Raw genomic sequence first — 25370 nt, forward strand, 5'->3', positions numbered from 1 at the left:
ATATGCATGAGTTTATTTCTGAGTTCTCGATTCTGTTCCACTGTTTTCATGCCAATACCATACTGTTTTAATTACTATAGCTTTGTAATATAGTTTGAAATCAGGACATGTGATACCTCCAGCTTTGATCTTTTTCCTCAAGATTGTTTTGGCTATTTGGGGTCTTTTATGGTTCCATACAAATTTTAGGATTGTTTGTTATATTTTTGTGAAAAATGCCACTGGAATTTTTATAGGTATTGCATTGAATATGTAGATTGCTTTGGGCAGTATGGACATTTTAACAATAGAATTCTTCCAATCCATGAGCATGGAATATCTTTCCATTTATTTGTGTCTTCTTCAATTTGTTTCATCAATGTCATATAGTTTTCAGTGTATAGGTCTTTTACCTCCTTGGTTAAGTTTATTCCTGGGTATTTTATTCTTTTTGATGAAATTATAAATGGGATTTTCTTAATTTCTCTTTCTGATAGTTTGTTGTCAGTGTATAGAAACACAACTGGTTTTTGTATGTTAAGTCTGTATCCTGCAACTTTACTGAATTTCTTTATTCTAACGGTTTTTTGGTGGAGTCTTTAGGGTTTTCTATATATACTATCTTGTCATCTGCAAATAGTGACAGTTTTACTTCTTTACTTCTTCCTTTTTGATTTGGATGCCTTTTATTTCTTTTTCTCCTCTAATTGCTCTGGCTAGGACTTCCAATACTATGTTGATTATACTCATACTCTAAGTAACATCATTGAGTATGATGTTAGCTGTGAGCTTGTCGTATATGACCTTCATTATGTTGAGGTACGTTCCCTCTATACTCACTTTGTTGAGATTTTTTATCTTAAATAGCTGTTATATTTTGTGAAATGCTTTTTTTGCATCTATTGACATGATCATATGATTTTTATTTTTCATTTTGTTAATGTGGTGTATCACATTGCTTTATAAATGTTGATCCATCCTTGCATCCCTGGACCATATCCTACTTGATCATGGTGTATGATCCTTTTAATGTATTGTTGAATTCAGTTTGCTAATATTTTGTTGAGGATTTTTGCATCTATGTTCATCAGGGATATCGACCTATAATTTTCTTTTCTTGTGGTCTCTTTGTCTGGTTTTGGTATCAGGGTAATGCTGGCCTAGTAAAATGAGTTGGGAAGTGTTCCTTCCTCTTCTATTTTTTGGAAGAGTTTGAGAAGTATTGGTATTAATTCTTCTTTAAATGTTTGGTAGAATTCACCAGTGAAGCCATCTGGTCCTGGATTTTTGTTTGTTGGGAGGTTTTTGATTACTGATTCAATCTCCTTACTAGCAATCAGTCTGTTCAGATTTTCTGTTCCTTCAAGATTCAGTCTTGGTAGGTTGTATGTTTCTAGGAATTTATCCATTTCTTCCCGGTTGTCCATTTTGTTGGTGTACAATGGTTCACAGTAGTCTCTTTTGATCCTTTGTATGTCTGTGGTGTCAGTTGTAATGTCTCCTCTTTCATTTATGATTTTATTTATTGAGTCCTTTCTCTTTTTTCTTGGTGAATATAGCTAAAGCTTTTTCAATTTTGTTTATCTTTTTGAAAAACCAGCTTTCAATGTTTTGATATTTTCCTTTGTATTTTTGATCTCTATTTCATTTATTTCTGCTCTGATCTTTGTTGTTTCCTTACTTCTACTAATTTTGGGCTTCATTTGTTTTGTTTTTGAAAGATATAAAGTTAGATTGTTTATTTGTGATCTTTCTTGTTTCTTGATGTAGGCATTTATCGCTATGAACTCTTACAACTGCTTTTGCTACATCCCATAAGTGTTGGTATGTTGTGTTTCTATTTTTATTTATCTCAAAGTTTGTTTTTTTTATTTCTTCTTTAACCCATTGGTTGTTCAGTAGCATCTTGTTTAATCTCCAAATATTTGTGAATTTTCCAGTTTTCTGGAAAATTAGATTGATTTCTAGCTTCATACCATTGTGGGTGGAGAAGATGCTTGATATGATTTCATTTTTTAAAAAATTTATTAAGACTTGTTTTGTGGCCTAACATATGATCTATTCTGAAGAATGTTGCATGTGCACTTGAAAAGAATATGTATTCTGTGGCTTTTCGATGGAATGTTCTGTATATGTCTGTTAATTCCATTTGGTCTAATGTATCATTTATTTATTCATTTTTGTGAGGCAGATCAGCCCTGAGCTAACATCCGTGCTAATCCTCCTCTTTTTGCTGAGGAAGACCGGCTCTGAGCTAACATCTATTGCCAATCTTCCTCATTTTTTTTCCTTCCCCAAAGCCCCAGTGGATAGTTGTATGTCATAGTTGCACATTCTTCTAGTTGCTGTATGTGGGACGTGGCCTCAGCATGGCTGGAGAAGCGATGTGTTGGTGCACGCCCGGGATCCGAACCCCGGCCGCCAGTAGCAGAGCATGTGCACTTAACTGCTAAGCCACTGGGCCGGCCCCCTAATGTATCATTTAAAGCCAATGTTTCCTTATTTGTTTCTGTCTGGATGATCTATCCATTGATGAAAATGGGATATTAAAGTCCCCTGCTATTATTGTATTGTTACTTATTTCTCCCTTTAGGTCTGCTAATATTTACTTTACATATTTAAGTGCTCCTATGTTGGGTGCATAAATATTTATAAATGTTATATCTTCTTGTTATATTAACCCCTTTATTATTATGTAATGACCTTCTTTGTCTCTTATTATAGTCTTTGTCTTAAAGTCTATTTTGTCTGGTAAAAGTATAGCTACCTCAGCTTTCTTTTGGTTTCCATTTACATGGAATATCTCTTTCCATCCCTTCACTTTCAGTCTCTATGTGTCTTTACACTGAAGTGAATCTCTTATAGTCAGCATATAGATGGGTCTTTTTTTTTTAATGCATTCAGCCACTCTATGTCTTTTGATTAGAGAACTTAGCCCATTTACATGGCTAAGTACATTTACAAAGTAATTATTGATAGATATGTACTTAATACTATTCTGTTAATTGTTTTCTGACTGTTTTGTAATTCTTCTTTTCCTTTCTTCTTTTCTTACTCTTTTCCTTTATGACTTAATGATTTTCTGTAGTAGTAGTTTAGATTCTTTTATCTTTATCTTTTGTGTATCTACAATAGGTTTTTGCTTTGTGATTACCATAAGGCTTACATAAAACAACTTATGTTTATAACAATCTATTTTAAGTTGATGACAACTTAAGGTTGAATGCATTCTGAAACTCTACATTTTTACCCCCTGCACATGTTTTATGTTTTTGATGTCACAAATTACGTCTTTTTATCTTGTGTATCTATTAACAAATTATTGTAGTTATAGTTGTTTTTACTACTTTTGTCTTTTACCTTTCGTACTAGCTTTATAAGTTATTAACCCACCACCTTAACAACATTGGATTATTCTGAATTTTACTATATATTTACATTTACCAGTGAGGTTTATATTCTCACATGTTTTCCTGTTACTAATTAGAGCCTTTTCATTTCAGCTTTAAAAAGGCCCTTTAGCAGTTCTTGCAAGGCTGGTCTACTGGTAATGAACTCCTTTAGCTTTTGCTTGTCTGAAAAACTCTCTCTCTCCTTCCATTCTGAATGAGAACTTTTCTGGGTAAAGTGTTCTTGGTTGGCAATTTTTTTCTTTCAGCACATTGAATATATTGTGCCACTCCCTTCTGGCCTGCAAACTTTCTGCTGAAAAATCTGCTAATAGTCTTATGGGGATTCCCTTGAATGGAACAAGTTATTTTTCTCTTGCTACTTTTAAAATTCTCTCCTTGTCTTTAACTTTTAACACTTTAGTTATTTATAATCTTGGTGTGAGTCTCTTTGGATTCATTTCTTTTGGAACTCTCTTGGCTTCCTGGATCTGGATGTCTTTCTTTCCCCAGGTTAGAGAAGTATTTAGCCGTTATTTCTTCAGATAAGTTTTCTGCCCACTTCTCTCTCTCTTCTCCTTCTGGGACCCCTATAATGTGAATACTGGTCCACTTGGTGTTGTCTCCTAAGCTATCCTCACTTTTTCTCATTCTTTTTTCTTTTTGCTGCTCTGATCAGGTGAGTTCCACTGCCCTGTCTTCACATTTACTGATCCTTTTTTCTGCTTCATCTGGTCTGTTGTTGAACCTCTCTATTTTATTTTTCAATTCAGTTATTGTATTCTTCAGCTCTGTCACTTCTATCTTGTACTTTCGTATATTTTCCATCCCTTTGTTGAAATTCTCACTTTGTTCATCCCTTCTTCTCCCAAACTCAGTGAGCATCTTTATGACTATTATTTTGAACTCTTTATCAGGTAAATCACTTATCTCTGTTTCATTAACGTCTTTTTCTGAGATTTTATTTTGTTTTCTTGTTTGGAATATCTTCCTTTGTTTCTCCATTTTCCTTGACTCTCTGTGTTGGTTTCTATGCATTAGATAAAATAGCCACCTCTCCCAGTTTTGAAGGAATGGCCTCATGTAGGAGACAAAATTTATTGTTCAACCATGTGCTAGCTCTTGGTTATCTCTCAATCCTTTGTGATGGTCCAAGCAGCCTACTTTATTTTTAGTGGGGCTCCTGATAGTTGAGAGTGTGCCAAGACCTGTCACTGTCCCAAAGGAGAAGATCTCAGTCAGTGCCTAGATTCAGGCTGATTAGAAGCCAGACATTCAGGCAGCAGTCTTTGAAAGTATGCAAATGTGTATCTTTAAGAGGAAGACTAGGAAATGGGCATTTCTGTCTGCTCCCTCTGAGCCTAGCCCTGCAGTGATAGCCAGTTAAGAACTATTTCTTTCTTTGCTAACATCCTGTTGAACTCATGAGTATAATCCCCACTAGCCATGAGAGCCAGGTGATCAAGGGGCATCCCCCAGGCAGCATCCGCAAAAGCCAGGGCCCCAGATACATGTACAAACTTCCTTCTGGGAGATACCGATGCTCTAGAGCATGGCAGAGGGAGAGGGTAAAGATAGAGCCTGCATTCGGAGGTCTCTGGGGAGGATTACAGTTGGCCCTTAGATGTGTGTTTAATTAGAAACCTGCCCCTCAGGCCACAGCTATGAAGATAAGCTAATAACCCTCTTTTACAGAAAGACTGAGCTTCTGGGTTTGTCTGCTGGGCTCTGGGGGTGGTAGCCGGTAAAGAACTCTTTGTTTGTGACCGTCCTGTGGGACCCGTGAGTATAAGCCCCACTGGCCACCAGAGCCAGGTGATCTAGAGATGTCCCCTGAGTGGCAGCTGCAAAAATCAGAGCACCAGACAAGGGTACAAACTCCTTTCTGGGAGATACCAGCGACCTGGAGTGAGACAGAGGGAAAGTGCAAAGATGGCACCTACTTGCCTCTGCTTTTGGAGAGTAATTCAGTAGGCCCCTAGATGTGTGTTAAATTAGATGCCTGCCCCTGAGGTTTAAGCCTTAGGATAAGCAGATAAGCCTCTTTCACAGAAAGTCTGGGTGCTTTTCAATCAGCTCCCTCTGTGCTTGGCCCTCAGGCGGGTTAGTCCATGCATGCAAGCCCTTTAAGAACTGTTTCTCAGTTTGCTGTAACCTGTGGGTCTTGTGGACGCAAGCCTCATTGGCTTTCAAAGCTATATGTTTTGGGAGCTAGTCTCTCAGGTATGGGTCTTAAAAGTTGGGGTGCCAGATGTGGGGTTCAAACCCTTCACAGGAAGAAGCTCATGTTTGTCAGATCCCTCCTGATTGTGGGTCCCTGCATGGGAATGGAGTGTATGGTGAGATTGTTTCTCAGCCTCTCCTACCTGCTTCAATGTGAGTTTTTTCTCATTTGCCTGAAGTGCATGAGTCACTCAGTTTTTGAGTTTTTTCCCAGAGGAAATTGTCCCATATATAGCTGTAGATTCAGTGTGGCCATAGGAGGAGGCGGGTTTAAGATCTTCCTGTGTCACCATCCTGAATCGGAACCTACATGCTTTTATATGGAAAGATACCTAAGATGTATTGTTAAGATATTTTTTCAAGTTACAAAACTGTATCTGCAATAGGATGCTGTTTTTGTGAGGGGGAAAAAATACTTATTTGTGAAAATGTAGAGAAAAATATGGAAGCCTTGTTGCCAAACAGTGGCTATCTTGGTGGTGGGAGAGGAGTGTGAGAAAGGTGGGCTGGTGGTATATTATTAGTGATTTTTTTATTCTCTTTATACTTCTGTATTATTTGAATTTTCAATAAATAAATACTGAACATACATTACTTTCCTAATATAAAATGAAACAATATATTTTACTTCTTGGTTTTAAAGGGGGAAAGTTCATGGTAAGTCTGTATGAGGCCTCACTTGCTATTCTGTCGTTGGGAAATCCCCTTCCTCCCATCATCCTCATCCACTTTACCTAACTTCTACTTGTCTTTCAAGGCTTACCTTAAATTTTATCTCCATAAAGTTCTCTCCTTATCGTCAGACTAAATTAGATGTCTCTCTACTATGCTCTTATCATTCTCTTTAATTATTAGAATTCTTACCTTAAACACTCAATTATGATCTTGAGGACAAGAACATCTTGATAGACTTCGTATTTACAGTAAGCACGGGGCCTGGTACATGATAAGGGCTCAATAAATGTTTATTGAATGAATGAAGGAATAAGTGAATGAAGGGATAGTTAAGTGATTAGAAGTAGGCCCTGACTTGAGGCTGATTTGTTGTGAACAACCTACATAAGAACAGCCACCCATACCAAGGAATTAAACTACTACCCACATTCAAATTATTTTGTATTTTAGAGACACTTAAGACCCGTTCAGTTACAGTGAGTGTGCTGGGACCCATTTCCGCTACGTTCAGGGAACCTACAAGCTTGTCACGAGGGATTCCTGGGACCCTCTCTTTAGCAGTTCTGATCCCTAGAGTGATCCAGCCTGGTACCAGTGGTGATAGGAAGGCTTCACTTCCACCACCACAACGGCCTCAGGAAAAGCGTGCTCCTTGCAGTCCAGTTGGAACTCAGAGTGAATTTAAAGCAATATTTATGGATGGTGCTTAGGTTTGTATTCCTTCATAATCCCAGCAAGGTAGGGACTATCATAACCCCAAATGTCATTCATGACACTGTTTTCTTTGTGTGGCAAAATGTATTCTAAAAACTGGCATAAAAATTCATGCAATTTAACTTGTATGTGATCACAAATAACAAGTATTTAGTACTTTGTTAGTTAAAAAATTTCTTAGATTTAGGGGCCGGCCTGGTGGCGCAAGCGGTTGGGTGCGCGCGCTCCGCTGCGGCGGCCGGGGGTTCGCTGGTTCGGATCCTGGGCGCGCACCGACGCACTGCTTGGCAAGCCATGCTGTGGCAGCGTCCCATATAAAGTGGAGGAAGATGGGCACGGATGTTAGCCCAGGGCCGTCTTCCTCAGCAAAAAAAAAAAAAGAGGAGGATTGGCGGATGTTAGCACAGGGCTGATCTCACAAAAAAAAAAAAAATTTCTTAGATTTAGAAGATGGTCCAAATTATTTCATTCCTGTTTTCATGGATCTATTGAAAACTTTACCACTAGAGGGCTCTTCATACCATATTTTAGTTAATTTAAATATGTACTACTACTAATACAGTATTGTAGGTATTAGATAATACTGTCTTCCCAATTAATATAGCTTACAAAATTGTTAGAAAAGCCTAACTTAAGTGTAGCACATTTATGAGAAATGTTGTTTTTTAAAAATAATAATCACTTTCAGAAATGTTTTAATGATCTAAGGGGCATGCATGATAATATGAGTCTTTGAACTTTTTAAAGTTCAAGTTAAATATAGTCTTTGTTTTTAAGATACTCTAAACAGATGTTTAGAGTGTGTGTGTATATATGTATATGTGTGTGTATATATGTATATGTGTGTGTATACATATATATATAAAACATTTACTAAGTACCCTCTATAAGGAATTCAACATGATCATTGTTTTTTTGTTTTGTTTTATTATTATTATTTGTCTGTGTGTGTGTGAGGAAGATCAGCCCTGAGCTAATATCTGCCAATCCTCCTCTTTTGGCTGAGGAAGATTGGCCCCGAGCTAACATCCGTGCCCATCTCCCTCCTGCCTCCCTCCCTCCACGCTGCCACAGCATGGCTTGACAAGGTGTGCGCCAGTGTGTGCCTGGGATCTGAACCCCGGGCCGCTGCAGCGGAGCGCGTGCACTTAACCACTACGCCACCTGGCCAGCCCCTGATCATTGTTTTTAATGAGCTAACAATCTTGTGGAGGAGAAGAGTAGCAGTTACCATGCATTCTAATATGTGCAATGAGAGAGATTATATGTGGGAATTAAGAGATCAAAATGAATCCAAAAGAAGAAGAGAGTGAACAGATTGGAAGTCTTCTCTTATGAGGTAACATTTGAGCTAAATCTTTTGATAGGCATGGAGGATTTTAGATAGCAAGGAAAGGAAAATATTCTGGTCAGAGGGGAAAGTGTAGACATGAAATAACCTTAGAGAGTCAGGGACTTCTTGGCATCATCATAGATAAATTAAAAATCCGTGAGAATAGCCCATGTGAAAAACCTAGCATTAATATTCAACAACCTTCAACTTCCCATATATTTACTTCAGCAACCCGTTTCCAACACATTTCTGTACCCTGGACCTTGTTCTTATTTCTTTACTCATTCAACAAACATTTATTGAATGCCTACCTATAAATGCTAGGCAGTGTTCTGGCCCTCAGGGGACAGTGGTGAAAGGACAAATGAGATTCCTGCTCTCATAATTTACATACAAGTCAAGAGAAACCAACAATAAATAAGAAAAATTGGAAAACAGCAGATAGTAATAAATGCCACGCAGAGAATTAAACAGGATTAAGTGATAGTAAGTGACTGGTGATGACTAGATTGGGTGATTAGGGAGGGCTTGTATGATGAGTTATGTAAGCTGAGACCTGAATGACCAGAAGGAATCAGCTATACAATGATTAGAGTAAAAATACTCTGGTCTGAGGGTACAATTACTGCAAAGGTCATCAGACAGAAATGATGACCAGGAAGAAGGCCGGTTGACTGACATATGGTAGGCAAGGAGCAAAGTGGTATGTGATGGTCAGAGAGGGAAGCAGAAGGCAGCTGAAGCAGGGCTTTGCAGGCCAGTAAGAAGTTAAGATTTTATTGTAAACCCAATGGGAAGCCATTAGAGGGTTGTAAGTAGAAGAGTGACATGATCTGATTTATGGCTTTGACAGATTATTCTGGCTACTATGTAGAGAACAAATTGTGAGGGGCCAGAGTAGAAGCACAGTAACCAGTTAAATGGCACCGAGGAGGCATGAGAGGTCATGGTAACTTGGACAAAGGTGGTAGTAAGAGACATGCAAAGATGGATATGTTTGGGATATGTTTTGGAGGTAAAATAAACAACTCTTGCTGAGTTTTCATTTTGGCAAACTAAGCAGATGGCGGTGCAGTTTACTGAGATGGAGAGGAATGGCCTGAATTGATTGAGAGTGACAGCAAAACGAGAGTTTTGTTTTGGGTATGGTAAGTTTGGGACACACAAATGGAAATGTCAAGAGGGCAAAAGTGAACCTGGAGTTCTGAGGAAAGGCAGACACAGCTACCATGTTCGTGTGCAGACTCTGCACTGTACTTCTAGTGTTGAGCAGTGCAGAGTGTGTTGTGTGCTCTGAAGAGCGTCACTAGCATAGACTTGGGAACTGCTGGACTATAGATGGTCTTAGAGCCACAGGAGTGAAAGAGACTTCAGCAAACTCAAGATAATCATTCTTAACTTTTGTCCAAAATGAGACAAATGATGCTGTATTTTCAAAATTCATCATCAATTCCTTATCAAGAGCCATTACCAACAATTTATTCTGAAGCTCTAGTTAAATTGAAATGATCTTTTGATGAAAAAATTGGATTTTAGATCAATGAATTTCCTTTGTATAGATCTTCTTTTGATGGACAATAAAATTCAAGACATTCTATCAAATTTTTATTCAGTGTTAGCGTTTTGCAGACATGCAATATCAAGATCACCTACTTCATTGATAATTGTTGATATCAGTCTTCTATGTTCTCTTCAAATACTTTCATGATTTTTGTGGCTTTTGATTGGTTTAATTATGTTTTTACATTTAAATCTTTCATCCATCTGGAATTTATTTTAGTGTAAAGTGGGAAGAAAGAATCTAAATTTATTTTATTTCAAATCTAGCCAGCTGTCTCAAAACACCATATAAACCTAGGCTTTTCCTATTGATCTAAAATGCCATATGCTAAATTCCCAAGTGGATCCTGAGATCTATTTCTGGAATCTCTAGTCTGTTTCCACTGATCTTATTCATGATCCAGGTTATGTTTTTACATCAAATTCAAATTGCATGTATATTAAAAGAATTTTCTTGTTATAATATCTGCACATTTATCAAGTTGCAATAAAAAATACTTTGCTAGTGTTCCATGGAGTTCTTCCATCTTATAAGCCAATTCTTGTATCTATTGAGCCAAGATGTTATTGAAAAGTTATACTTTAGCTACCTTCTCTGCTTCATATTCTGTCCACATTTCCAGGCAAACATTTTTTAGAAAATGTTATTTTTTATAGGTTTGTTATAAATCTATAAATTTAGTGCAATTCGAAAACATTTCCAGTTGGTAATTTTTGAGATTTGACAACACACTATTAAAGTTTATCTAGAAGAAAAGAATATACATGGAAAAATAGCCAATTTTGTAAAATAGTTATGATGGAAGAGGACTTTTGATTACCAGATATAAAACGTGGTGATAATACAAAGAAAGAAGTATTTTTTTCAGCTTCATTGCCAACAAACACAGGGAGCTTTATAATGTATAAAACTATGAGGGATTACATTGTCAACAACTGTGGTTTGGAGTTTGAGTTTTGTGCAGGATTGTGATCTGATGATATAGCTGTAATGACAGAAAAACATCATAGAGTAGTTATCAAGATTAAGGAGCTTGCACCAGAATGTAAATTGACACATTGCTTCCTTCATCAAGAAGTCTAACTTCAAAAATAGTCAGTTGAGCTAAAGAGGAACATAAAATAGTAAAAACTGTGAATTATGTAAAGGCAATGTGTTAAATACAAGATTATTCTATTATGTATATAATATTATGCATATAATATTCTATTATGTATATAATAATATTATGTATATAATATTATTGTATTATTCTATATTATGATAATATAGAAGCTGATAAATTCCTGTTGTTGCATGCTGACGTGCTGTGGTTATCAAGGGGAAAGTTCTGTTAAGAAAGTCTAAATTCTTAGTCTTCCTGCAAATAAGACCCAGTTTGCTCTAAACTCTGAAAAATTCTCAACTTTTTGAAGATATGGATTGGAAAGCCTGACTTGCTTATTGTTCTGGTATCTTTGGTATTTTTAATGATTATAATCCTTCCTGTAAGAAAGAAATGCAACTGGCTTTTTAATGGTAGATAATATCAAAGGCTACCTAGATGTCCCATGGGCACTCAAATTCCACATATCCACAATCGAATTCATTACTTTTTCCCCAAACCTGTCCTTCTTCTTTTGCTTTTTTTGATAATTTTACCACCATCCACCTTATTACCTAAGCCAGACAACCTGAAAATCAGCCTTCGCCTGTCCCTTGCCTTACTTCTGTATCCAGTCACCATCCAAGTTATGTTGATTGTGCTTCATTCTCTTCATATATGCTCCTTCCAATGGCCCCGATTGCTTCTACCCTGAGTTAGGCCCTCATCCTCTTACCTTGGACTTCTTACTCTTCACTAAGCAATCCATTCATCGGCTGACCACCAGAAGACTCTTTCCAAATGCAAATTTCTTCATGTTACTTTCCTATTAAAAGTCTTTTGTGGGCTTTTACCCATAGGAGAAATTCTAGTCTTCAGAGTGGCATCTCCACAATCTGGCCCCTGCCTCTCTCCAGCTTCCGATCTTTACGCCCTCCTAGCCTGCCTCACTCCAACCATACATGACCACCTGGGGTGCTTGGAACCCTCTGTTTTGCTTCATTCCTTTCTGCCTTCACTCACATTTGGAATTCTCTCCCACCATTTTTGGGGAAGACCTAATTATCTTTCAAGAATCAGTTCAAAGTTTACCAATTTTGGGTAACATTCCCTCTCTTCACCCACCCACAGAATATTTTTCCCACAAGATTGACTGTTTTTCCTTTGTATTCCCATTGTGGGCTCCTTACTTTTTACTACAGCGCCCACAAAACTGTATTATACCTATTTGTTTACCTGCTTCCTAATAGACTGGAAGTTCCTTAAGTCAGGGATCTTGTCTTTTTCTTTTTTTTGTTGTTCCTAGTATTTAGCAATGCCTGTACAATTGAGACACTCTGTCAAATGCTTTGAATGATTGAGTTAATCAGTGAGAAGTTTCACAGGCACGATAGAAAGGGTTGACAGAGAATGCAATAGTGTTAAAACTGGTCAAGGGGAGGACACAGAGCAATACAGTGATAAGAGTAAGGGAAAGGATAATTCACTAAGGGGGACTTGGCTTTGTGTGGTGGTTGAGGGTGACATGGTGAGATTAACTGGCTTTAAGCTTCTGAGTAGAATTCTGGTATAAGATTAGTCCATTGCTGTAGAAATACAGGTGGTATTTGAGGTCAAATGAAGTTTGCTGGATATCATCCAGCTTGCAAATATTAGCGCATACCAAATTTTTATAACAACACTGCATTTATCTAGTGCTTTACAGTATACAAAATTCTTTACTTCTATTATTTTATTTGACGCTAGAACAGTTATCTTGCTAAGCTTGGGTTTCCTTTTTTGTAAAATGAAGATAATAGCCATCTCTTAGTGTTGTTTACAAGATGTATTATATGTCTGGCTCACAGTTAAGTACCAAATATGTTGGTAGATTAGGAATTTGAGGCCCATAATGGTTAAATGACTTGCTCAAGGTCACAAAGGTAAGTTAGTGACAAATTTAGACAAATTCTAGATCTTATGCCCTCCTACTACAGTATTCTTTTTACTACACTAGAGTATAATGAGATAACATCTTCTACATTACTTGGTGCATGGCATCTTTCATTTCCTTGAGAGGTTTACCCCAAAGCAGGCTTTGGAATTACTCGATCACAGAGCTGATTGCCGAAATCAAGCAAAATCTAAAACTTGGCTAAAACCCAAATGCAAATATAAATAATATTTTTATAGCTTGCATTGCTTCCTAGTGTATTTTCCCTTGAGGGCAGAGAATCTGAGCAGGCTAGCTCTTGCCCTAGTAAAGATCTGTGGAGATGTGCTCTCATTTTACTTGGTTTTTACAATACTGTTTTTTTAAGTCCGGTTTTATGCCAGAGCAAGTGTCAGTTTGGGGCTCTAGAATTAAGGTAGCAGGCATCTGAAGTGGGAACTGGAACAGAAAGAGAATGAATCCGGGCTGAAGACACACTGACAATCACACCCATCTGTCCTTGTGTTTTCTGTAGAGTTTGGTCCAGGAAGAACCTGAAGCCACAAAATGCGACCTAGAAATGAAATTATTAAGTGAAACAGTTTTAGCAGGTATTCTTCTAGATTACATTTTTAGAGTTTAACTTTATTGGAATTTTCTGCTTACAAAAGAAATGCAGGGTCATTGTAAAAAAAAATCAGATTTTGCAGAAATATATTTAAAGTGAGAATTCTTCATAATCCCTCTTCTGAGATAACCAATGTTAACAATGTTATTTGTGCTCTCTCTCTCTGTCTCTCTCTCTCTTGATTTTTTTTTTTTTGATTTTTATTGATATTTTAATGGTTTCTAACATTGTGAAATTTTGGGTTGTACATTTTTGTTTGTCCATCACCCCATATATGACTCCCTTCACCCCTTGTGCCCACCCCCCACCCCCACTTCCCGGGTAACCACAGTCCAGTTTTCTCTGTCCATGTGTTGGTTTATATTCCACATATGAGTGAGATCATACAGTGTTTGTCTTTCTCTTTCTGGCTTATTTCACTTAACATAATACACTCCAGGCCCATCCATGTTGTTGCAAATGGGACGATTTTGTCTTTTTTTATGGCTGAGTAGTATTCCATTGTATATATATACCACATTTTCTTAATCCAATCGTCAGTCGAGGGACACTTAGGTTGCTTCCACTTCTTGGCTATGGTGAATAATGCTGCAATGAACATAGGGGTGCATAAGCCTCTTTGGATGGTTGATTTCAGGTGCGTTGGATAGATTCCCAGTAGTGGGATGGCTGGATCATAGGGCATCTCTATTTTTAATTCTTTGAGGAATCTCCATACCGTTTTCCATAGAGGCTGCACCAATTTGCATTCCCACCAGCTGTGTATGAGGGTTCCTGTTTCTCCACATCCTCTCCAACATTTGTTGTTTTTTGTCTTGGTGATTATAGCCATTCTGACGGGCGTGAGGTGGTATCTTAGTGTTGTTTTGATTTGCATTTCCCTGATGATTAGTGATGTTGAGCATCTTTTCATGTGCCTATTGGCCATCTGTATATCTTCCTTGGAGAAGTGTCTGTTCATTTCCTCTGCCCATTTTTTGATCGGGTTGTTTGTTTTTTTGTTGTTCAATTGTGTGAGTTCTTTATATATTATGGAGATCAACCCCTTGTCAGATGTATGTTTTGCAAATATTCTCTCCCAGCTGGTTGGTTGTTTGTTCATCTTGATTCTGATTTCATTTGTCTTATAAAAGCTCTTTAGTCTGATAAAGTCCCACTTGTTTATTTTTTCTTTAGTTTCCCTAGTCTGGGTAGGCATGTCATCCGAAAAGATTCCTTTAAACCCAATGTCAAATAGTGTGTTGCCTATATTTTCTTCTATGAGTTTTATAGTTTCAGGTCTCACCTTCAGGTCTTTGATCCATTTTGAGTTAATTTTTGTGTATGGCGATAGCACATGGTCCACTTTCATTCTTTTGCATGTGGATGTCCAGTTTTCCCAACACCATTTATTGAAGAGACTTTCCTTTCTCCATTGCATGTCCTTAGCACCTTTGTCGAAAATTAGCTGTCCGTATATGTGTGGTTTTATTTCTGGGCTTTCAATTCTGTTCCATTGATCTGTGTGTCTGTTTTTGTACCAGTACCATGCTGTTTTGATTACTATTGCTTTGTAGTATGTTTTGAAGTCAGGAATTGTGATGCCTCCTGCTTTGTTCTTTTTCTTTAGGATTTCTTTAGCTATTCGGGGTCTTTTGTTGCCCCTTATAAATTTTAGTATTCTTTTTTCTATTTCTGTGAAGAATGTCATTGGGATTCTGATTGGGATTGCATTGAATCTGTAGATTGCTTTAGGTAATATAGACATTTTAACTATGTTTATTCTTCCAATCCACGCGCATGGGATATCTTTCCATTTCTTTATGTCATCGTAGATTTCCCTCAATAATGTCTTGTAGTTCTCATTGTATAGGTCCTTCACCTCCTTGGTAAGATTTATTCCTAGGTATTTTATTCTTTTTGATGCAATTGTAAATGGTATTATCTTTTTGAGCTCTCTTTCTGTTAGTTCATTATTAGCATATAGAAATGCAACTGATTTTTGTAGATTGATTTTGTACCCTGCAACTTTGCTGTAGTTGTTGATTGTTTCTAACAGTTTTCCAACAGATTCTTTAGGGTTTTCTATATATACAATCATGTCATCTGCAAATAGTGAGAGTTTCACTTCTTCGTTACCTATTTGGATTCCTTTTATTCCTTTTTCTTGCCTAATTGCTCTGGCCAAAACCTCCAGTACTATGTTGAACAGGAGTGGTGAGAGTGGGCAGCCCTGCCTCGTTCCTGTTCTCAGAGGAATGGCTTTCAGTCTTTCCCCGTTGAGTATGATGTTAGCTGTGGGTTTGTCATATATGGCCTTTATTATGTTGAGGTACTTTCCTTCTATTCCCATTTTATTGAGAGTTTTTATCATAAATGGATGTTGTATCTTGTCAAATGCCTTCTCTGCGTCTATTGAGATGATCATGTGGTTTTTATTCTTTGTTTTGTTGATGTGATGTATCACGTTGATTGATTTGCGGATGTTGAACCATCCCTGTGTCTCTGGTATAAATCCCACTTGATCATGGTGTATGATCTTTTTAATATATTGTTGTATTCGGTTTGCCAATATTTTGTTGAGGATTTTTGCATCAATGTTCATCAGCGATATTGGCCTGTAATTTTCTTTCTTTGTATTGTCTTTGTCTGGTTTCAGTATCAGGGTGATGTTGGCCTCATAGAATGATTCAGGAAGTGTTCCATCTTCCTCTATTTTTTGGAATAGTTTGAGGAGGATGGGTATTAAATCTTCTTTGAATGTTTGGTAAAATTCACTGGAGAAGCCATCTGGTCCTGGACTTTTATTTTTTGGGAGGTTTTTGATTACTATTTCAATCTCTTTACTTGTGATTGGTCTATTCAGATTCTCCATTTCTTCTTGGTTCAATTTTGGGAGGTTGTATAAGTCTAAGAATTTATCCATTTCTTCTAGATTGTCCAATTTGTTGGCATATAATTTCTCATAGTATTCTCTTATAATCCTCTGTATTTCCATGGTATCCGTTGTAATTTCTCCTCTTTCATTTCTAATTTTATTTACTTGAGCCTTTTCTCTTTTTTTCTTAGTTAGCCTGGCTAAGGGTTTGTCTATTTTGTTTATCTTCTCGAAGAACCAACTCTTTGTTTCATTAATCCTTTCTACTGTTTTTTTGGTCTCAATATCATTTATTTCTGCTCTGATTTTTATTATTTCTCTCCTTCTGCTGGCTTTGGGCTTTGTTTGTTCTTCTTTTTCTAGTTCTGTTCTCTCTTGATTTTTAATAAAACCATGGGATCATATCATACAAATGTTTTTGTTGAAAATTATTTTTTCACCTAACAATATTTGTTATCCTATATAACGTATTCTACATACATACAAAGAACACTATATATATTCTACTTAAATGCACAATATTCAACATTATTCTAAGTCAGAACAGATTGGTCACCGTACCTTTTTTAGTAGCTGTATAATTCCATCCAATAATGGAACATTATTTAAATCTTTATTGATAGAGAGTAAAATTATTTCTAATTTTTTTTATTACAAACGATGTCGCAATGAACATTCACAAGCACACATACACAATTAGAAATTTCTCAACACTTTTGTATTCAATCTTATCCTAGCAAATAGCCACTGGATATAGTTTAAAAATGTCAAAACGATAGTGATGTCTAATTTGCAAATCTTTTAGTCTGAGATTTATGTACATCTTTCCCATTAACTTTGTCATTATGCTTCTTTCCCAGTAACTTCTAAGGAATCTATTTTCTATACATTTCTTAGCATATTTTTCATAACAGGCTTCTTGTCTACCTCTTCACTTTTTCCAACACACTTTTGTTTCAGTAGTCAGCTAGGTTTATATCTTTATAATTTTTCTATAACCCTTATGAGGTCATTTTCCTGTTAGAAATATGATACTATAGTCAATTCATGAACCTCTGTCAATAATACCAAGGTTTTCTACATGGTGCTCTTCAAATCATATATATCATAAATGTCTAAATTTGGACACACTGTTCTTATTTTCTTTTTAGGTAAATGGATTATTAATTAGATACATTTGAAAATTAAAGTCTGCATTTATTGAATGTACATAAGGAAAAAAGGGCAATTACTTAACTGGAATTTTCTTTGGATATTTCCATTAATTTTCAGTGCCTGATCTTCATGAGTTAAATTCAGTGCCATCTCAGTGTGCTTCCTTTTATGGGAGAGGAAAATTGTGATGATAAATAATAAGACTAACAGTTCCTTAGTTTTTACTATGTGTCTGGCTCTTTCAGTTCTAAGCTCTTTACATGTATTAACTCACAACTCCCCCAAATTCTGTAAGATACATACTATTGTATTCATTTTGTAGAGGAAGGAACTGAGACTAGAGATGTTAATTAGCATATCTTGCATAAGGTCACACAGCTAGTAAAGGGTGGAACCTGTAAGTGGTCTGATTTTCCTTTCTTCTTCATGACACTACATTGAAAGAATTTTGGTGAAATTGGAAATCGTCACAGTGATATGTGACTTCATATATTCCCCCGATTGTGCACTGATAATTATGGGATCATAGAATTTTCCCATAAAATTTCTGAACACAAGAGATTATCCAATCCAGTTTTTTCACTTTTAAGCCTTCATCTGTCTTTTTCTATGAACTGGGCCTATTTTTGTTGAAAAAAAAATTAGCTTTAATTTCATATATGGACCAAAATTTATTTTTTCACTATTTTCTTTCCTTTTTCAGATTCTTAGCTCCATAATGTCCAATTTTAAGAAGTTAATTTGGCAGTTATCAAATTTTGTGTTAAACCGTTTTTTGATCTTCTATAATGAAGGGTAGCAGAATATGCCACCCCAAAATAAGCTACTTTGGCATAAGGATTATTTTGAGCTAAAAGCAGTTGAAAAGATGCAGATGTAAAACAACTCCCTACCCTCCCCCTATTTGCCTAAAAGCAGGACATAAATTTTCAAAGATGTCCCTCCTCCCCTCTCTACCAGGAAGGACAAAGGTTAATTCCTGGAGGTCACTTTAAACCCTATCAGCTTAGAGAGGGCATCGGAGAATCTACATAACAAACTTTACAAACTAGCCTTTATCTCCATCCTCAGAAGCCTAAAACTGCTTTCCTTTGTCATGTCATTTCTCCATAAATTTATTATTCTTTGTTGAAGATGCTATCTATATAAGCTGGAGTTCTAAGCCACCTCTCTGAGTTACTCATTTTTCCCTTGGTATCTCCCGTGTATACATGAGGTATATATGTTAATAAACTTCTCTTTGTTTTTCTCTTATTAATGTGTCTTTTATTACAGAGGTCTCAGCCAACAACTCAGAAGGGTAGAGGGAAAATTATTTTCCCTCCCCTACAATAAAATATATTTTTTAAGTTTTTATTTTAATAGTAAAACATGCTTATTGTACACAATTCCTAAAATGTTAGTGTATGAAATATAAATGGAGCCCTCCCCTGCATCCTACCATTACACATGCCTATTCCCACTGCCAAGGTTAGCTTTGTGAATAGTTTTGAATTAACCGCTTTTTGAAAAGTTTTAGTAGCTAAATAAAAAGTTCCTTTACCAGTATTAGAATTTTTTTCATTTCTCTCCTAAGAAAATACAAAAATGTTATGGTCTGTTTAGAAACTGAATTAATCTGATCAATTTTAGCACAGCTGTTGCTCTTAGAGAACGCTCGTGAAAAGCCGTATTTCTTTGAAGAGAAGGAGGTTGACTTATGCCAATTCACGACTCTGGGTGGAGTGTACCACTTGGATATTTTGGAGCTTCCCCCACAGTGTAAACCAATGAAGGGCTGGATGATTGTGGAAGTAGGTTGATTCTTGAATCAAAATTTATGAGTAAAATAATTTCTCACATTTTTACTTTATTTCAAATGATCTAACATCTAATGAACTTTAACCCTATAAAGCAAGCACAAAGGAAAAAATGTAATTGTAAACTGTCTTGAATTTATAAAATTTGTATCAAATACTAAAGTAAAGGAATCTAAAATAATATGGATTTTTAAAACTAGAATTCATACATGTTAACTGTAAATCTATAGCACTATGTTTAGATTATGCCAATTTGACCTTAATAATGATAGTCTGCATCAGATGCCAGCAAGCTTTTTCTGTAAACGCTAGATGGTAAATATTTTCAGTTTTGTGGGCCATAACAGCTCTGTTGCAACTCCTCAACTCTGTCATTGTAACGCTAAAACAGCTGTACATAAACGACTGGGCATGGCTGTGTTCCAGTTAAACTTTATTTACAAAAACTAGTGGTGGGCTGGATTTTCCAAAGACCATAGTTTGTGTACTCTGGTCTAGATCAGTGGTTCCCAACATGTGGTCTCTTGAGCAGAAGCATCAGCATCATCTGGGAATTTGCTAGAAATGCAAATTCATGGGTCCCATCTCAGTCTTACGGAATCAGAAATTCTGGAGGTGAGGCTCAGCAGTCTGTTTTAGCAAAACTATGCCCTAAAATTTGAGAACCAATGGTCTGCATCCTTGATCTACAAAGTGTGGCCCATGAATCAGCAGCATCAGTATCACCTGGGAACTTGTTAGAAATGCATAATTTAGGGCTTTACCTCAGATCTACTGAATCTGCGTTTTAACAAGACCCTCAGGAGATTCATCTGCACATTCAAGTTTGAGAAGCACTGATCCAGTGATGCCAATGCTGCTGATGCCCAGACCACACTTTGAATAGTAAGGATACTGATGATAGCAGTTGTTAGATAATCTTCCAAGGAGTTTCTCACTCCTGTCTCAATAAGTAGCAACCCTTGCACTAGTAGTGACTTGGTTCATTTTAACTTTACCTCATGGTGGCTTGTGTCCCAAATATACCCAATTATGTTGTTCCCTGCTCTCCTGCCTTTCTTTTCTCTCTCTCTCCCTTTCTCCTTCTCCTGCTCTCCGCTCTAACACATCATGTACACAGATTGGCAAGCACTTCTCTCCCACAATCCTACCCATTAAGGACCTTGGTGCATTCTTGTATTAGAGCAGTATTTCTCAACTTTTATTTTTTTCTCTTATCACGCCTTTAAGGAGACTTTGTAGACATTTTTTTTCTCTAACTGCCCTCCTTGTGAAATTTTAATACCACAGATATACTGTATATCTATGAATATGCTGTATGTATATCTGTGCTTTGTACATAAAGGAGTATGATTTTTTCACATCCCCCTGGACTAATTTTCAGCCCCCTGGGAGTGATATTGCCATTCTTTTTCTACGTCTCCCCACAAGTGAGAATGCATTTATTAGAGCAAGCCTGGGAGAGAGAATCTGGTCTGTAGCCACTTTGAAGAATCTATTTGAATCAGCCTTCCTTACTTCAGGGATATTTGAAGGACAGGGGGGAGTCCAAGAAAAATATACCTTTGGTGAAACTAGGCTCAAAACTCTTTATCCTAGGAAGGTCCCAGCCTGAGACGGGGGTTTTCAAGGATTCATCCAAAGATCTGTTGTTCTTGAATTTTGTCAGAACGTCCTGATACCACCACTCCATGCTCTCCATCTGAGCCCCAAGTACCCTTCTGCACATCTGTTTTTCTCTCCTGCAACAAAAGAGACCTTCCTTCTTTTTTTCAAGTCTCTCTTTGATAATCTCCCACCTCCTCTAGAATTTTCCCCCAATTTTTTCCTCTATTTTGTAACATTTTTCAATCTTGCCCCCTTCCCTAATCCTTCTCTGCTACATTCAGATAATGCACAAGTCTCCCTTAGCCTAGAAAATTCTGCTATTGGCTTACTTTCTCCCCTCACCCCTAGCTTTATTGAGATATAACTCACGTATAACATTGTGTAACTTTAAGGTGTGATAGTACAATGTGATGATTTTTAATTTACGTTCGTCCATTCATCGCTACACTTCTCGAAATGCTGCTTATCTTCTTTCTCTCTTCATCCACACACCCTAACCAAGGTATTGGAACATGGGATTTGGAGGCCTATAGATCTGTTTTTGAGTTGTGGTGCCTCCTTGAAGTCCTTTTGTAATCTTTGGCAAATTCCTTGATTTCCCTAAGTCCCAGTTATCATCTCTTTAAATATATGCCTTATAGGAGTACTTGGAGGAATAAAATGATGAGTAAGTCTCAGCATAGAACCTGGCCCATACGAGGGTTCTGTAATTACATTCACATTTAGTGATTTTTTTTTTCCCTCAATCATTATCTTTTAATTTTGTTGTGACATTTTGTTAGTCAATCTGTGGTTAAATGGGACCAAACTGCATGGCGTATTAAAAATAACTATATAGCTTATTCAGTAATATTTACATCTTTACCTATTACCACTCAGCTTCTAACTTGATATTGTTTTGGTCATTTTTAAAAGATACTCACAGAAGGATTACAGAAGTATAAATATCCTCCAGAAACTACAGAAGATTTTGAAACAGAAAACGCTTTCCCACCCATCGAGGTCGTGCTTGAGGTTCATGAAAATGTGATCTTTTTTGAAGATCCTGTGGTTGCAAGGTGGGATGCCGGAGGTACAGCAATGCCTTAACCAACTTTGATAATTATGTAATGAAAAGAGGTATAATAAGACAAATCCTTAAATCAAAACAGAAAATGCCGTGTGTCAACTGAGTTTCTAATATTACGTATTTCTATGCCAATTCTAGGGTCTTTGTTTCATCTGCTCTTGATGGAAATGAATAAGGATTGCAGTTTAAAAATTTATTGAATTTCATAACTATTAGTTCCCAAAGTATTCATATCTGCCGTAGTCTCTGAACAGTAACTTTATGATTATCTCATTATGTTTAAAAAAATAAGGAAATGAACAAAAATATCAAGATAGTATAGCAAATCAAAAACACATAAACAAAAGAAAAGCCTACTCTGTCCTGAAATCAGCAAAAAAATGCAAATAATTCAGATTGGAGTGATTGAAATTTGATTATTTTAAAGTTAATGATTTATAAATTGCAAATACTATTACAAACAAGTACTGGGGAAGGGGAATGGGTGAATGGGAAAACTGAGAAAGAGGAAAATTAGTACTGTAAGCCTTTTTTTATAACTTCGATTGTTGAACCAATTATTGCTTATTCCAAATGGTAAATATCAATAAAATCAGAAGTACTAACAGAGATAACAAGCTAATGATTCACTAATCATTAACAGACACTCATTTTGGGCTGGCTGAACTTTGAAATGTCTTGGTCTTATGAATTAATATGTGCAGCTTTGAGGCTCATGGATGAAAGCTGTATAGCTTTGTTTTTAATGTGAATTATTTTACATCCATCTATTTATTTGTGAAAGGATTTGCATACTTGGTGATAGGCTGGGAACAGATAAGATCACTAAGGCACAGAGCTATTACTTAATCTATTTATTTAGTTATGAGACCAGAGAATTTAGGAACTTCTCTACCAAGAAGGGTAAATATTTTGTAGTTTAAACTTTATGATTGCTACGATACTCCACATTTTTACTTGTGTAGGCATAGCCACAAGATATTATTTATATTCTAGAAATAGTTTATGTATTAAAAACAGTATTTTTATCAGTACATTAAACTATAAAATATATCAAAATGAAGAATTTCTTCCTTTCATGTTGCTTTAGAGGTTTCACTTTTCCTTTCCTTAACGGTAATGTTCCAAAATATTTATTGATCACATTGAAAATTATTCACAATAAATTAGAATTAGACAAGGGATGTTACCCTACATAATTCAGGGAAATATAACATGTAAAATTTGACTCTAACTGCAGTCATTAAGACAGCAGTAACCTACAACTCCAGTAATTTTTGTGTGTGTGTGTGAGGAAGATGAGCTCTGAGCTAACATTCATGCCAATCCTCCTCTTTTTGCTGAGGAAGACCGGCCCTGAGCTAACATCTGTTGCCAATCCTCCTCCTTTTTTTCCCTTTTTCTCCCCAAAGCCCCAGTAGATAGTTGTATGTCATAGTTGGACATCCTTCTAGTTGCTGCATGTGGGACGCCACCTCAGCATGGCTGGACAAGTGGTGCATCGGTGCGCGCCTGGGATCCGAACCCGGGCCGCCAGTAGCGGAGCACGTGCATTTAACCCCTAAGACGGGGCCGGCCTCAACTCCAGTAATTTTTAAACCATGGGAAAACTTTTTGCCACGAATACTAGAAATTTGGAGAATTTATTTATAGGCAATACTTAATTTTTACCTTTACAAATTAAAATAATTTTGTTAATATAAAAACAAAAATAGAAATTATAAATAATGTATATTGAATTTAAGAATCAAAAATAGTCAGTGGAACCCTCCATGTGAGAGGGGAGAAAGCCAAGGGGAAATGGAGATGGCATTCCAGGAAGAGATTGATTCATTCATTTGTTCTATAAATATACTGAACAATAAGAAATATAGAGATAAATGAGACACAGTTCCTTTGGGAGTTTTCAACATTGTACTAGAGGTAGATGGGGACAAACATCATAATACAGGGTGGTAAGGTTATATAATAAATAAAAGTGCCATAGAGCAGTACAGTGACTGGGTCCATCTGGAGAGTGAAGGGAGGCTTCTCATAGGATGGAATATTGAACAGGGCCTTAGAGACTAAGAGAACATTTGCATACAAGTCTTTGTGCGGACATATGTTTTCATTTCTCTTGGGTATCTACCTAGGAATGGAATTACTGGGTGGAATGGAAAATTTATGTTTAACTTTTTAAGTCATTGTCAAACTGCTTTTCGAAGTAGCTGTGGCATTTTACACGCCTGTCAGCAACACATGAGGTTTCCCGCTTCTGCACATCTTTGCCAACATTTGTTATCATCTGTCCTTTGGATTATAGCCATTCTGATGCGTGTGAAGTGGTATCTCGTGGTTTTAATTTGTATTTCCCTAACGATCGATAATGTTGAGCATCTTTTTAATGTATTTATTATCCTTTCATATATCCCCTTTGGTGAAATCTTTATTCAAATCTTTTGCACGTTTTTAAATTGGGTTGCGTTTTATTATTGAGTTGTAAGAGACACAAAAGACCACCTATTATATGATTGTATTTACATGAAAAGTCCAGAAAAGGCAAATCTTTGGAGACGGGAAGTATACTAATCGTTGCCTGGGCCTGGAGGTGGAAATGGGAATTAACTATAAATGAACATAAGGGATCTTGTCAGGAGGATTACAATGTTCCAAAACTGGATTATGGTAATGGTTGCACAACTGGGTAAATGTACTAAAAACAATTGTACACTTAATACAAGTGAATTTTAAAATTGTTTAAAAAAAGATGAAGAGAAGTTCTCTAAAAGATTAAGGAAGAGTACTCTAGGAGGAAAGAACTGTGTGTGCAGAGGCTCAGAGGTATATGATGTTGTTGGAGAAGGAAAAAAAGGTGTAGCTGAAAACAGGTGCGAGAAATGGCAAGGGAGGAAGGCAAACACGTGAGTCAGAGCTTCATTCTAAAGGTCTTACATACCATGCTGAGGAGTTTGGACTTGATCCTAAAGACAGGAAGAAACTCCCAGCAAAGTTGGCTTTTTGTTGAGATTCTATTCAAAATGTAAAAGATCTTTTTGAATTCCATGTCTACTCAGACAAGGGAAACAAAAGAAAAAATAAACAAGTGGGACTTCATCAGATTAAAGAGCTTCTACAAGGCAAATGAAACCAGGATCAAAATGAATACAGAACCCACCAGCTGAGAAAAAATATTTGCAAACCATATATTTGACAAGGGGTTAATCTCCATAATATGTAAAGAACTCACACAACTGAATAACAAAAAAACCAACAACCCAAGCAAAAAGTGGGCAGAAGAAAAGAACAGACACTTCTCCAAAGAAGATATACAGATGGCCAATAGGCACATGAAAAGATGTTCAACCTCACTAATCATCAGGGAAATGCAAATAAAAACCACAC

General features: G+C 36.5%; 1 protein-coding gene across 1 annotated transcript in view; it reads left to right on the forward strand.

Annotated features, from left to right (window-relative positions):
- The window catches only part of DNAI7 (dynein axonemal intermediate chain 7), a 51415-nt gene that overhangs the window by 20244 nt on the left and 5801 nt on the right, over window positions 1-25370 (forward strand). Inside the window, exons 8-10 of the mRNA XM_058558640.1 lie at window positions 13406-13481; window positions 19143-19303; window positions 21833-21989. Coding sequence (XP_058414623.1) covers window positions 13406-13481; window positions 19143-19303; window positions 21833-21989 — 394 coding nt within the window. The remainder of the gene's footprint in view (window positions 1-13405; window positions 13482-19142; window positions 19304-21832; window positions 21990-25370) is intronic.

The sequence above is a fragment of the Diceros bicornis genome, chromosome 17 (genome assembly GCF_020826845.1).
Source record: "Diceros bicornis minor isolate mBicDic1 chromosome 17, mDicBic1.mat.cur, whole genome shotgun sequence".
Lineage (NCBI taxonomy): Eukaryota > Metazoa > Chordata > Mammalia > Perissodactyla > Rhinocerotidae > Diceros > Diceros bicornis.